This window comes from Ictalurus furcatus, chromosome 25 (genome assembly GCF_023375685.1).
Source record: "Ictalurus furcatus strain D&B chromosome 25, Billie_1.0, whole genome shotgun sequence".
In the NCBI taxonomy this organism is placed as follows: domain Eukaryota; kingdom Metazoa; phylum Chordata; class Actinopteri; order Siluriformes; family Ictaluridae; genus Ictalurus; species Ictalurus furcatus.
The window spans coordinates 8,425,018-8,440,779 of record NC_071279.1 but is presented as its reverse complement, the minus strand read 5'-3'; the positions used below and the strand labels follow the sequence as shown (position 1 = coordinate 8,440,779).

Below are 15,762 nucleotides of genomic sequence, written 5' to 3'. Positions count from 1 at the left end.
TAACTCTATTAATGCTAAAATGCTAATGAGACAGGACAGAAATCTAGATGGTACTCCATTTAGACTAAAAAGCAGACTACTTTTAGTCTATATTTAATCTTAGACAGTGTTTAATACGTTGTAACTTCGTCCAAAACGCATACAACAGTAGTATGTCAAGTAACAAGTGTATTTGTTTATGACATACTGTTTAATACATTTAATACTGCACCGTTTGGATTTGGCTACTTCTATACTAACACTACGCATATTACTTTACATCTCATACTAGCGTACTAAATAGTATGCCAAAATAGCACGCCAGACTATTATACTGACATACTATTTAGTAGGGCAGTACGTGAGTACGGATGTGTTGCTCCCTTCCCTTTGACCTGAGAGGAGAAATTTGATTGGACCGTTCACCGCTGTTGTTGTTTTACGAAAGAGCAAAATGGCGGCGCCCACACAGGCTGCGGGTCTCGTGCAGAAGTAGCAAAGTTTGAAAGAAATGAACGAACCATTAGTCGTTTAAAATAAATAAATAAATAAATATTAATCCAAGTTAGTTATTCGACGCCTTTGGGAGATTTAACAGGGTTACTAGACGATGTGAAGTGTTAGCCAGTTTACATCACAACGTTATCAGGGTCGAACCTTTACAACTAGTGGATTAAGGTGACAGGTAAACACGAAGGAGCATTTTATTCCCAACACAGGTTATGATATTAACTCATCTACGATGCGCGCGGGTGCTGCAGCTAACCCTTGCAATCATAAAACCGGACGCTGTCGCGCATCCTCTACTACTGGAGGTGAGAGGAGGATAGGAATATTGTTGCCGTCTGTGTGCACGTATGTCTAGGACACTCTGGTCCTGAAGTACCCCTGTCCTGCGCATTTTCTGCGACCAACACACCCGATTGAACTTAATCAGCTAATTATAAGCCAATTCTTGAGTGTGGATGTGTCAGAGAAGGGAAAACACACCCAAAAAAATATGTTTAGGTCAGAGGGGTACTCCAGGACCAGTGTTGGGAATCTGTGGTTTAGGAGAAGGGTAGATGAACGTCCAGACCAATATGGATGTTTGCTTACAAAGCGAGTGTTTTTTTATGTTGATCCACAATGACACCAGTTACCTTTCACTGGTACTGCAATGACCCTGGATGTGTCAGAGTTTAGCACATGAGATTCAACTCATGAGTTGAATTTGGTGTATTCTTCATCCATCCATTCATCTTCTGTAATCCCTTTATCCTGGTCAAAGTTGTGGTTTATCTGGAGAATATCCCAGGAACACTGGGAGTGAGGTGGGAATAAATCAGTCCATCACAGCGCACCATGCGGGTGTCATTAAAGATCAATAGATTATGTGAAATAATCGGTAAAATTATTATTAGGAATAGTAGTAAATAGTAATTGAATACTTTGCATTAGTGAAACATTTGAGTCTTTTACAGGATACTGGTTCTCCTGAATGATATTTAAACATATAGGGAAGGTCTTTGGGTCAAAGATTTTGTGATTGAACAGTCCCTTCACAATTCACTGTGAAGTTTGTTGAGCCAGTTATGGTATTACAATGCAATACTGTAATTGCATTTTTAATGCTTAGTTCATTGCCAACCTAATAAAGCCTGTGGCAGCTTTTGTGGTTGGCCATGTGGACCATACATTTGGAGCCCTTGGGAAACATTAGTGATATGGATCTTCAAAGAGGGTGGCACAGTTGATAGCATTGCCATCTCACAGATCCAGGGTCCCTGGTTCGATACTAACTTTGGGTTACTGACTGTGTGGATGTTCTTCCCGTGTCTGTGTGGGGTTCCTTTCCTTTCTCACTTGCCAAAAACATGCTGGTTGGGCAATTGGCAATGTTAAGTTCCTGTCTTCATGCCCAGTGTTCCCAGGATAGGTTCCAGATCCACCACGACCCTGACCAGGATAAAGATATACAATGGTTCAGCTTCAAAGAATTGCAATTATCTTTAGTTCTTTTGGCACCCAGGCTGTGGTGCTTTAATCTGCGCGTGTAGATGCACATGAAAGTGATTAATTGAAACATTGGGTGAAATCTAACATTGCCCACTTTGTGCTAATTTGAAATGCCCTTGAGTGGAGAAGCCTTCAACATTTTGAGTCATAACTTTGGATTTTGAAAATTTTTAGATGAATGATAGATATTTTCCATATTCTGTCTGTCTGAATATACTTGTTAGATAGACAGATGCATCTGTCTGCCTTTTAATATATCTATAGACAGACAGGAAGACAGACACTTTATTAATCCTATAAAGGGAGTTGGAGAATTATAACAGCCAACTTCATGATGTGAGACTGGAATACAATAAAAAGCAGCAAACAGATAACTAATAAAGACAAAATACTAAATAATTAGTTCATGACTTACATGCAATGGCTATTTGACCCAATGATGGTTTTAGAAATTACAGTGATATAAAATTTGCATACCTTTAGGGTAAAATAAAGAAGGCAGTGACATTTTTTACAGCATTAAATGTGATTGCTTCATTCTTGTTCCTTCATTATCAACAGTACCATAAAAAGCCAAGTAGTGAATGTGATATAAATGTTACAGAATCATTTGAATGTCCACTATTGGCTGAGAGGACTGGAAAAATGTCTTAAAAATTATATAAATTTTTTTTTATACTTTGATTTTGCCTTGTGTTTTGAAATCTCCTCTTGCAGCATACACCCACATTAAATTTTTTTCAACTGATTAAAATTCTATTTTTTTGTATCTAAATGTTAAAATATCAGTATCTTCCTTTTTTCTTCATGTAGCAATACGTTTACTAATTAATTTTAAAATGTTGCATTTTTATATTTAAGGCTCTTCATCAGAACATTCTAGAGAACGACTTCTTCATTGTTAGAAGGAAAGATCTCATCTGGAGAAGAAGTGATTCAGAGAGGTTTTATGCAGAGCATAAAGGTAAGGAAGAATGTTTCGACTCTCACAGATGTGGATTATATGCATTTCATATTCAAGGCAAAAGAAAAGGATGAAATTGTGTAAGGATACTGATCTTTATTCCTAACTAATAATTCATTGCAAGAGTTTTCCCTGAATGAGCCAACTGATGCCAGTGTAATACCTATCATTTCTCTGACAAACAACAAATTATTGCTCTCTTTTGCCAACTTGCATATGTCATTCATAATCCATATATGAGTCGTGAAGGTGCTGAATTTGAAAATTGCCATTTGAAAGCATGCTAACAGAGTAATAGCCCAGGCTGCCTGCTTGCCTAATTGAAATCCATTTAAATTTTGGTTTCCATTGTAGGACGGTTCTTCTACCAGCGACTAGTTGAATTCATGTCAAGGTATGAGTAAGTCATTATGTAATTATCATCTTCCTCACCATCTCTTCACCATCATGTTTCATAAAGCAGCCTGAAGAAAATTGCACATTAGAAATTATAGACTAAAGAATATGTGGGCAGTGTTGGACTCAAAAATTTCATTGTGTGAAAGTGTAAATTAATCATTGTTCAAGTGTTTGCCTTTGTAAATTCATTTTTTTTCATTCAGATATTAACTGGATCACATATTATTACATTAATGATATGTTTTTGACATTCATATTACTGACAAACTGCTGTATTATAAGGTTTTATGGCATTTTGGTAAAAATGATTAGGTTCTGTGGTGTGCTCTGAAACCCAGAGATAAACCTGGTTTTATCTTCTTTCCGTTTTTAATCTTCTTTGAGGATGAACATACGGTTAACACAACATAGGCGGCCTTGACCAATCAGAAAAGAACAGTCTTGAAGCCTGTATGGCAAGCCAGAGGAAAACGTAACTTTTATCTGTCAGTGTTACCCATACGGTATGCTCCATGAGAGTATTAAAAAGCAAGTTTAATACTGTTCTTGCTGGTTTTGTGCATAAATGTTTTTAGAAAGTCTTCAACATAGAGAAAAGCTAATAATGTGTATATATATAAAAAAATATAGAAAAGCTAACATCAGATAACATTAGCATTAAATATTACTGACATTCAATGTGTTTAAAGAAATTGAACTTCACTTGTAAGATGTGTTTGTGTGGTTGCATAGAAACATGTATTGTAGGTTCTGATTGTAGGTTTTATTGTTGTTAAATGTTTTCCAACTGAAATTCAAGACAGAATATTTTGATTAGGAACAACGTTTAAAGAAATGTCTTGTAATTCAGATCTTCGAGAATACATTCAGAAAAATAAAACTGAAAAGTAATGACAAGCATATATGATCATGATATGGTCAGAATAGCCTCGAAATAGCTTTCTCTGCTGAAATTATTACCATTTATTAGTTATTTAACGAGATTACGAGATCGCTTAATAAGAAACGGGATATATAATAAGTTAGATAGAACGTTATAAATTTGAGCAATCTTAAAGTGTAGGCCTTGTTGAGCTGTAACTGCAGATTACTGAACATTAGGTTTTTGCTGGCTAGAATGTCAAATCTTTCATGTCTCATATCACAAAATGGCTCTTCACCCAGACAGAAGCTTATAATACCAAAATCCTGAAGAATGTGCTGTCAGATAGTTATTTAAGCTTCTGAACATGAGGTAAATATTGTAGTCTACACTGGTAGTACTGTTAAGATTCTTAAAGGATGGATTAGCCTAAAATGATGAGGATTTATCCGGTCAGTTGTTTCCATGGCAGCCAGTCATCAGGCAGCTTAAAAATAAAAGATGAAACGTGAGCACGCCACTTGAGGTTTGCTGGCTCTGCTTTTTGGATTCCCATAAAAGAAGCAGCTCTTTATTTCGATATTCCTGATGTTTATATCAGACATGTGCATGAACAATGTTCTAGTCCTTTAGAGACAAATACACCGAAACACAAAGCAATGTGTTTATATTTCCCTTTACAGCTCAACAGGGTTACTTTTAAAACAAACAAAAAAGCAGAATTAATCTATGCTAGTCATGAACAACGTTCTAGTCCTTTAGAGATAATTTTCATGTCATCTCTCTCTTATTTTACATAAAAGGGTTACCAACCAAGGATGGTGAAAGCTGTCACATGTATGTTTCATTTATTACTGAATGCAAGAGTGCAAAATTTGTCTGTCCTCTGGGTAGGAGGGATGGTATACTCTCTCTACCCTGTCAGTCACAACAACACTAGCCAATCATGGGCATTGTTTATGGCCTGAGCTCATGTATGTGGAAGATGGCTGATAGCACTTTCCTCTGAGTGTGATGCATCATGAGGAGCAGTTCAAAAAGATGCAGCTGACTGGCTTCACGTGTCTCGGAGGAAGCACGTGTTAGCCCTTCCTGGTTGGTAGCTGTTGTTTGATAGGGGAGTGGGTGGGAATTGGCCAAGATCAAATTTGGGAGAAACTGGGTGAAAAATCCCCAAAATAAACGTCTCCTTATAGAGACCTTTACCATATCAACGAGTATACATTTTTCTTTTTTTTTTTGTGGTTATTATTAGACTTAAATTATGTGAGCATTTGGCCTGTGAATGAGCTATTACTATAGAAGTGATAATATATTAGAACAAGTGCATTATTATAAACCTGTGATTAGAATTACAGCTGGCACGGCTGTCAGAGCTGCTGTTATACTAAATTAATCAACATCTGAGCGATCGGATTCGAGAATTGTGTGCTGTGGCATAAACTGAAATAGTTATACTGTTGACTTTATACAATACCAGTATAAATGATGTGACAAAAAGTTATTTCTAGGTTAGTCGTTCTACTTGAAGGGATCTAGCAGTTAAGATAGGATGTTCATTGTTTCCATTTCAGTGGTCCAATGAGAGCTTACATCCTAGCGAGAGAGGATGCTGTTACTCACTGGCGGGAGTTGATGGGTCCCACTAAAGTGTATCGAGCACGGTACACATCACCCAGGAGCATTCGAGCACTATATGGGCTCACTGACACCAGGAACACAACTCATGGCTCAGGTACTTGCTGACATGATCATGTAGAATGTGATGTGTACATCCTTAAATGTTCAGAATTCAATTACAACATGGAGCATCAAAAGCAACTAATATCCACACAGTGTACAAGTGCCAGCTTGGGAAATTCATTATGATTCGGTTCCTTGCGAATCAAAATTTTGTGTATGTTAAGATTCTCGGTGGGTCACCAGTATTATCATCATTTTACATTATATCACATCTTTTCATTCATAATGTTTTAACTAAGTGAGGAGGAAGCAGACAAATCCACAGAAACACCAGGCAATGTGTTTACAATCCCCTTTATAGTTAAACAGTGTTACTTTTTAAAGCAATACAAATTATAATTAGTCAGTTGCTCATATTCTTTTGCAAGGATTTTTAGTATTTTTTTGCAAATTCTTAAAAACCAAAAATGTATTAATTACCGGCTTCGTACAAGGTGCTTGAAGTACTTGAATTTGGCTTTTTGAAATTGAAGTACTGGAAAACCTTGAAAATAGTGGTGCTAGAGGTGCTTAAAAAGTGCTTGAATTATAAAACATCAATAAATAGGAAATTGCTAAATAACTTAAGTGTTTATTTTAGATAGAACACATATACAAACCTTTCACTCAAAATATTACACCCCACTGCAACCTCTGATCTCTCTCATCAACAAGGCGTTTCAGTCTGCAGACCCTCCGCACGCAGAATGTTTTTTGTTTTTTGCACCATTCTGTATAAACTCCGTTGTGTGTGAACCAGCTAATCTGGCACCAACAATCACGCCACGGTTAAAGTCACAGAGATCACAATTTTCCCCCTATTCTGTTGTTTGATGTGAACATTACCTGAAGCTCTTGACCATCTGAATAATGACTGATGTGTACAAAATTTACTTATTATTAATCATCATGTGTGGTCACTCTAAAATGACCTGAATCAATATGAGTTAGCTAACAATATAAAGGCTTTTCTGCTTCAACTGCAGATGAATGGTCAGAACAGGCTGTTGGAGTAATCTATTCTCCTGCTGAAATCAATTTCTTCATGCAGTCTTTTTTTTTTCTCTATTCAGTGACCAATTTCTCACAATTGTACAAATCTAATAGACTGAGTGATGCCATATACACAGTCAGCACACATCCATTTGTAAACAAACTGTGTTATGTTCCTGGAAGTGCATTTTATGGTGGGTGTTTACCGGTGGATATGTAGTTACCGAATGCGTATGTGTTCTGTTGCCTGCGAATGCTGCGGTCAGGATCAGTTCTTCTGCTTGTCTCTGTGCTTTTACTTAAGCTAATTAAAATTTTTGTGTGCTCTCACAGATTCATCAGAGTCTGCTGAAAGAGAGATTGCTTTCTTCTTTCCAGAGTTCAGTGTTCAGCACTGGCTAGAGATGGAGGAGCCATGTTTTAGGGCGGGGCACGTTGAATACGATGAGCAGAGACAAATCCATACTGCACTAAAACACATCTAACCATTCTACTGCCTTACCCAGAATCAGCTCTACTGTATATAAAGACCTGAGAGCACTGCTCATGCTGAATATTGTGCCATTTTCTTGTATTTAATTTGCTGACAGGGTGCTGTGTTACCGTCTTTGATTTATGATTTATAGAATCTTTATTATTTTCAAATATTTGTGTGTCTTTTGTCTTTGCAAATGATTGTGTTGCATCACATGCACTTTGAATTGCTACTTTTATTATTGAATACACTCATCAAAGCAGTTAAAAAATCCAGTTAATGTTTTAAACACAGCTTTGGATTTTGCTCATACATTTAGAGCATACATTTGATAGTTTCCGTCACATCAACAAATAAAAAAGCCTTAATGTTGGAAGCAGTAGATGGGAACATCATTGTGTTATCATGGTGTTATACAGTCATGTGAAAAAAATATGTACACCCCATGGAAATTGTTGGCTTTTTTGACATATTTGGACAAGCAAACATTTGATCATTTTTGAAACAGTGCCTATTAATAAAGTTGATATATTTGAACAAACCACAAGGAAAAATATATTTTTCAATCATTTATTCAACAGAAATATCATCAGATGTGATATTCTTCTGTGGAAAAAGTAAGTATACCCTTGGTCTCAGAAGCTAGTATTGCCCCCTTTAGCAGAAATTACTTCTAGTAGGAATTTTGCATAATTGTCCACCAGGCTTGCTGGAATTTTTGACCACTCTTCCATGCAATATTCTTTCAGTTGCAAGATGTTTGAGGGTTTTCTTGCATGTACTGACTGTTTCAAATCCCCCCACAATATTTCAATGGGATTCAAATCTGGGCTTTGACTAGGCCATTCCATAACCCTCCATTTCTTCATTTTGAGCCATTTCTTGATGGATTCACTAGTGTGCTTAGGATCATTATCCTGATGAAAGAATTTGTGAATTCATAGTTGAATTAATGAATGCAAGTTGTCCAGTCCCTGAGGCAGCAAAGCAACCCCAAACCATAACATAACATTTCCACCACCGTGCTTCACAGTTGGTATGAGGTGCTTCCCCTGAAAAGCTGTCTTTGGTCTACGCCAAACATGTCTGCTGTTACTGTGGCCAAACAACTCTATCTTTGCTTCATCTGTCCTGAGCACATTATTCCAAAAGGCCTGGTCTTTGTCTATATGCTCATTGACAAACTGTTGTCTTGCAAAGGCTTTTTCCTGGCATGCCTCCCATGCAGGTCAAAATTGTACAATCTCTTTCTGATTGTAGAAGCATGCACTTTGACACCAACAATTGCAAGATTTACTAACAGATCCTGTGATGAAATTTTGGGGTTCTTGGAGACTTTTTTTTGTATGAGACTGTCTGCTCTTGGGCTGAATTTGCTGGGATGGCCAACAGTCCTGGATAAATTGACAGTTGTTGGAAATCTCCGGCATTTGTAGATGATTTTCCTTACAGTGGAATGATGTATTTCAAATCATTTGGAGATTTTTTAAATCCCTTCCCAGACTCATAGGCATCCACAACCTTTTTTCTGAAGGCCTTACAGAACTCTTTAGATTTGGGCATGATGACTCCATACACCTCAATAGCAAAGGGAACAACAGACACTAGATGTGAGAGTTTGAAATAACTCCTGCACTCGCTAAGCAGATTCTAATCACTGGCACCAAAAACAACAATAACAAAAAAACACCTGATTCTAATTTTATGGATTTGAAGGTGTGATAAATGTTACTTACTTTTTCCATGTGACTAATCTGTTTGTTTTTTTTGTTGTTAATTTAAGTTGTGAAAATTATTGTTTGCTTGTCCAAATATGCAAAAAAAACAAAAAATCAATTTAAATGTTGTGTACTTATTTTTCACATGACTATAGCTTAGCATGTTCTGACACTCCATGTCAAACCAAAGGCAATTAACTTATTATTTTGGGTATTACATTCATTCATTTAGTCATTCATCTTTAGTAACCGCTTTACCACAGTCAGGATCACGTTGGATCCAGAGCTAATCCTGGTAACACTTGGTGCATGGTGGAAACCAGGAAATGCAGAGCACACCCTTGTAAAATGGTGTAAACATGAGAAACTTTGCCCAGGTTCAGGATTGAACCATAGAGCTGTGAGGCAGCAATGATACCCACTGCACCACTGTGCTGCCTAGGTATTATATTAATTTGTTAAATTCTCCCCAATAAAATCCCATTTATCAAAATAGTAAAAGTGAATTATTCATCCAACCTTCAAAAAGGCACTCTTGATTAACAGGAAAAATACATACAATTGGTGTGCTGCCCACATAAAACAGATGTAACCATGTGTTTTTGTTTATACTTTTATATAAATAGCTTAAGAGGCCTTCTGGTGTTTACTTTTATTGTCATAAATCTACCCTGTTTTTTTTTTTTTCTCTTCTTCAAATAACTCTGTTGCCCCTATTATAATAAAGACATGGCATTGGAGAATGATCAATAAAAGCGAGCATTTGGCATAAATGAACAAAATGTGACTTTCACACAAAACTACATAGTCTAATAAAGCCTGTTTGATTGAGACCACATTTACAGACCTGTGCTTCTGTCAAAAATCAGACCTCCCTTTAGATTCCATGCTGCCTTCTGTTCATCACAGTTTTTACAAGACTGACGATCCATAAGCCTCCTTATATCAGTCTCACTTCAAAAGAGAGTCTGCTTCTGCTTCCTTCAAACAATCCTGAGGTTTCATGATCTCAAAAGTAGTGTGGGATTTTTCTTTGATCTTTCCACTCTTGTCCACTTGACGAATGCTCTGGGTTACAGTGATGGTTACCTGCTTAGTGGACATCCTGTTGTCTTGCCACTTGGTTTACCAGAATACAAAAAAGACAAACAATGGAATGTGATTACAGATTGCAAAATGATTGTACAATACACATTGTGATAATGTAATTTGCACATCTGCTCATTATGTTCTATTCTACTCGGTCGATGTAATGTGAAACTGATAAACCACAATTGCGACATAAGATATGTTGGACACAGGATACCACAAAGAAGTATTAGGATAGATGTCTTCTTGGGGTACCCTGATTATATTAACATCAAGGCTGGAATAATAACATCTGCAATACATTTTTGTTATAATTGTAAACTCAATGCCTCGCTATTGATTTATTTTAAGATCTGAGGACATCTATGTCCAACCAAATCTCAATGTTTTGGCTAATAAATAAAGGAAATATTCTTGCTCTTTCTTCCTGCTCCAGTAAATTGGATCAAGTATGGACTTTATTTTGAATTACTCTAGCAAATTTGTATATAGCAGCTTGACAGTTTAATGGCACACTGTGTATTTATAATGAAACAATTCTGAAGATAACACCTGATTTCTAATAGGGCTATTGTTGAGTGTAAAGTTCAAACTTACAATCTCTTCAGTGCAAACAACACTTCTTCTCTGGACTGTGGTGCCTGGTGAGGAGGGCACCCCTTCCTGTTCTTGAGAGGCCAGTATAGCATGAGGACCACCACTTTTCACATCATTATGAGTAGGCTCAGACATGGCAGAACACACCTTCAGGTACGCCTGAGCAGGAGCTGGCAGGCCATCGTCAAATATATCTGTCAGTGCAAATATAGAGGAACCAAAAATGTTAGTGAACCCAGTGACCTTTGGCAATCATTAGAGCCAGAATCTATCCAAAGGTTTTGGGTAGGTCGAGTTTTGAGCTTTACAGTGCCCTCCACTAATATTTACCAGCCTTGGTAAATATGAGCAATGAACGGTGTGAAAAATTTTCTTTATTGTTTAACCTGCTGTTGGAACTGGAAATGTTATGAATCAACCTGGAATTGGGTGTGTGTCTATATTGTCCCAACGCACTGTGAAGAGGATGGTTCGAGTGGCAAGAAAAATCTCCAAGTATCACAGCTGGAGAATTACAGAAGTTAATTGTGTCTTGGGGTCAGAAAATCTCCAAAAGTCACCTACATCACCGCACGTTGTTTGGAAGGATTTCATCCAAAAACAAACTCGAGCATCTTCAGTTTGCCAATGGGATCAGGTTCTATGGTCAGATGAAACCAAAATAGAGCTTTTTGGCAATAAACACCAGAGGTAGTTTTGGTGCACACAGAGAGGTAGCCATATGGAAAAGTACCTCATGCCCACGGTTAAATATGGTGGAGGCTCTTTAATATTTTGGGGCTGTTTTTCTGCCAGAGGACCTGGACATTTTGTTTGGATACATGGCATCATGGACTCTATCAAATATCAACAGATATTAAATGAAAACCTGACTGCCTCTGCCAGAAAGCTTAAAATGGGCCGTGGTTGGTTCTAGCAGGACAATGATCTAAAATATACATCAAAATCAACACAAACATGGTTTACTGACCACAAAATCAAGGTCCTGACATGGCCATCCCAGTCCCCTGACTTGAAACCCATAGAAAACCAGTGGGGTGAATTGAAGAGGAGAGTACACCAGTGTGGACCTCAAAATTTGAAGGATCTGGAGAGATTCTGTATGGAGGAAGGGTCTCAGATTCCTTGCCATGTATTCTCCAACCTCATCAGGCATTATAGGAGAAGATCACAGCTGTTATCTTGGCAAAGGGAGGTAGCACAAAGTATTGACTGCCAATAATTGTTGAACAAAAGATCAAAAGGTTAAACAATAAAGACAATTTTTCAGAGCCTTCGTTGCTCATATTTACAAGGGTGCCAATATTAACGGAGGGCACTGCATATATAATAATGGTGGAACTTAGATGACTCTTATACTTGACTCTAAAAGATAAATCACAACACTCTGAGTTCCTGTATGTAACTATTGAGTGTTATAGAAGGAAAGCTGAAACATCTACAGTGGGGGAAATAAGCATTGGACGCATCAACATTTTTTTCAGTAAATATATTTCCAATGAGGCTATCCACATGAAATTTTCACCAGACATCAGTATTAACTCAAGAAATCCACACATATAAAGAAATCCAAACATTAACCTCCATAAATGTATGTGTAATAAAGTGGAATGACACAAGAAAAAAGTATTGAACACACAAATTTATTTAATACTTAGTGGAGAAGCCTTTGTTTGTAATGACAGCTTCAAGACGAAATTTCTCTTCCTATATGAAGAAATTAATCGGCCGCAGTATTCAGGTGTGATTTTGGCCCATTGTTCTAAACATATTGTCTGTAAATCTTGTTCAATTGTATTCGAGTCAGGTGATTGACAGGGCCATTCTAACACCTTGATTTTTCTTCTCTGAAAGCAACTGAGAGTTTCCTTTGCTGTACGCTTTGGATCGTTGTCCTGCTGGAAGCTCCACTCACGTCTCATCTTCATCATCCTGGTGGATGGCAGCAGATTCTTCTCAAGAATCTTCCAGTAAAGGGCTCCATTCATCATTCCTTCAGTTATATGAAGTCTGCCAGTACCATGCGATTAAAAAGAGCCCCACACCATGACGCTTCCACCTCCAAACTTCACTGTAGGTATAGTGTTTTTGGGCGATGTGCAATGCCATTTCTTCTCCAAACATGATGTGTAGTATGACAGCCAAAAAGTTCAATTTTGCTCTCGTCTGACCAGACTACACTCTCCCAGTATTTCTTAGGCTTGTCCAAATGAGTTGTAGCAAACTTTAAATGAGCTTTGACATGCTTTTTCTTTAGTAATGGAGTCTTGCGGGGTTGAGCGTGAGCAGTGGAGTGCATTGCCTATTGTTTTCTCTGTGACAATGGCACGTGCTGCCTCCAAGTGTTTCTGGAGCTCTTTCCGAGTGGTGCTTGGCTCTTGGGCTCTTCTTCTGACTCCCTGGTCAGAAATCTTCCGAGGAGCTCCTGTGCATGGCCGGTTGATGACAGAGTGATGTTGCTTCCACTTGTAGATAATGGTCCCAGTGGTGCTTACTGGAGGATTCAGAAGTTTTGAAAAACGTCTGTATCCGATTCCATCAATAAGTTTTGCAACAATAAGGTTGCGAAGGTTTTGGGAGAGCTCTTTGCTTTTATCCATCATGAGAGGTTTCTTGTGTGACACCTTGGTAATGAAAATCCTTTTTATAGACCATCAATTTACTAAGCCAGCTGATATTAATTTGCACAGATAGGAGGTATAATTACTTACGGATTTCAGCTGGTTCCTTGCCTTTCCTTGCCTTGGAGATCGGCTTTTTCTTAGCGTGTTCAATATTTTTTTCCTGTCATTTCACTTTCTTACACATAACTTTATTTATGGACTTTAATGTTGTGAATTCTTTATATTTCTGGATTTCTTGAGTTAATACTGATGTCTGGTGAAAACTTTATGTGAATAGCCTCATTGGAAATATATTTACTGAAAAAATTTGACACATTCAATACTTATTTCCCCCACTGTACATAGCAATTACATAAAACTCAAATCACATGAAAATAAGAATCATATGGAAAATAATGAATATTCAAGCTGAATATTAAGATTTTTTATTTTTATTTTGCATCACTGAGATTCACAGCTTTCCTTATAAGTAGCCCATACAAACTTATCCTTGTCACCATTCAAATATTTTATCTTTACCATTGTAGCAATGTTGTTTTGGATTTTTTTAAGGAGCTCTTATTGTGTTAAGCAAAGCCTATCCCCATCTAGTGAGCTGCAGAAGGAATGGAGCCATCTCCATGACAACTGAAGCTGAATATACTGGTGTCTTGACAGTATTCTCACAAAGGGCAATGCACTGTCTTGGTGAAACAGTGAAACCGATTATTTCTGAAAGATTGTAACAAACTACATAATTATTTGTCATGTTTCCTCACCAGAGTTGGTGGTTTTCTCTGATGTAAAAGCAACCTCAGAGGAGGTCTCTGAGGGGATGCTGTGGATTGAAGATAATGGGATGTCTGTATCTGTGCTGGTCAGCCAAGTAGATTCTGTCTCTTTAGTCCAGCTTTCCAGGTACCGTGGTTCCAAAGCATCTGTCCTAGAGCCTCCACAACCCATGATTCTTCCAGGGATGAAGGATACACCAGAAGAACTGAACAGTGGTACTTAATACACTAGCTCTTCATTATTTCATCTTGATGTAAAGAGGTTCAATGAGACTCTTCAAAGAGAAAACATAGGCAACATTCTTTAAATGGATATATCAGTCCAGCCTGTTAGATCTTAGGAGACAGTGTTGAAGAGACTCTGAGATGTGAAGTCCTGGGTCTTCTTGATTTGTTGCTTTCCATTGATCAAATGGCGAGTCGACTTACACACTGACCAACATGCTATTTCTGTGGGAGACACAAAACAAGGTTAAGGTGTTCTCATGTGTTGATGTTAAGTAGCCTAATAATAAGTAATTAATATAATATTTTAGTATATTATAATAAAATGTTAAATGCTAGTAGAGCCTATCTTGGAAAGGTCAATATCTGTAGAAATATCTAAGACTAACCATCAAATGATTAGTGATGATTAACAGGTTATAGCAAGGGTGCAAATTAACACCCAAACATTTGAATGAGCTCTGCAGAACTATTGTAGGCGAACTGCATAAAGTAAAGACATTTGTCTATGTATATGGCTAGTTGTCCATCCACCCATTTTCCGCACTGCTTATCCTACACAGGATCGTGGGGATTCCCTGGAGCCTATCCCAGGGAACTCAGGATACAAGGCAGGGGACACCTCCTGGACAGGCTGCCAACCCATTGCAGGGCATAATCACACACACATTCACACACTAAGGACAATTTGTAAATGCCAATCAATGCCGGAGTAACTGGAAGAAACCCCTGAAGCATGGGGAGAACATGCAAACTCCATGCACACAGGGCGGAGGTGGGATTCGAACCCCAAACCCCGAAGGTGCAAGGCAGACGTGCTTACCTTTACAGTGGATATAAAAAGTCTAGACACTCCTCTTGAAATGTCAGAAACTAAGTTAAATCATGTCAGAAACTTTTTCAAATTTACTGTAAAATTGCAACATATAAGTTTCAAATGACAAACACACACAAATGTTTTTTGGGGAAAAAAGAAAAACAAAAAACTTCCAATACTCAGCTTGCATAAGGGTGCACACCCTTTTATAATTGGGAATGGTGCAGTGTTCAGAATAAACCAATCACATTCAAATTCATGTTAAATACTAATTAGTGTACACCTGTCATCAATTAAAGTGACTGATTACCCCCAAATTAAGTACCTATAGGATTTTCCTATAGGATTTTCCTGACATCTTCTTTGGTAACATCCACCTGGGAAAGCCATGAGCTGCAACGAGCATACAAAGCAGGTACAGGATCTCACTGTTGAAAAATATCAACCAGGAGAGGGTTGCAAAAAAAAAATCCAAGGCATTGGATATACCATGGAATGATAAAGACAATAATCAACAAGTGGAGAAATTA

General features: G+C 37.6%; 2 protein-coding genes across 3 annotated transcripts; one reads left to right on the top strand and one right to left on the bottom strand.

Moving 5' to 3' along the window:
* The first annotated feature begins 256 nt into the window (after window positions 1–256).
* On the top strand, window positions 257–7,768 carry nme6 (NME/NM23 nucleoside diphosphate kinase 6). Of its 2 annotated transcripts, none has more exons than XM_053614550.1 (5): window positions 257–794; window positions 2,839–2,941; window positions 3,296–3,335; window positions 5,777–5,937; window positions 7,251–7,768. In XM_053614550.1, the coding sequence occupies exons 1-5, from the start codon at window positions 702–704 to the stop codon at window positions 7,400–7,402; spliced, it is 549 nt and encodes a 182-aa protein (XP_053470525.1). In that variant the 5' UTR covers window positions 257–701; the 3' UTR covers window positions 7,403–7,768. The 2 variants fall into 2 exon arrangements, with proteins under 2 accessions (XP_053470525.1, XP_053470524.1); XM_053614549.1 differs by having other exon boundaries at window positions 3,296–3,341.
* A 2,206-nt stretch (window positions 7,769–9,974) lies between these two features.
* baalcb (BAALC binder of MAP3K1 and KLF4 b) lies at window positions 9,975–14,406 on the bottom strand. The gene is made up of 3 exons (XM_053614551.1): window positions 14,179–14,406; window positions 10,798–10,990; window positions 9,975–10,236 (listed from the first exon to the last, which is right to left on the bottom strand). Exons 1-3 carry the CDS (start codon window positions 14,360–14,362, stop codon window positions 10,062–10,064), a joined length of 552 nt encoding a protein of 183 aa, XP_053470526.1. The 5' UTR covers window positions 14,363–14,406; the 3' UTR covers window positions 9,975–10,061.
* Between the last annotated feature and the right edge of the window lie 1,356 nt (window positions 14,407–15,762).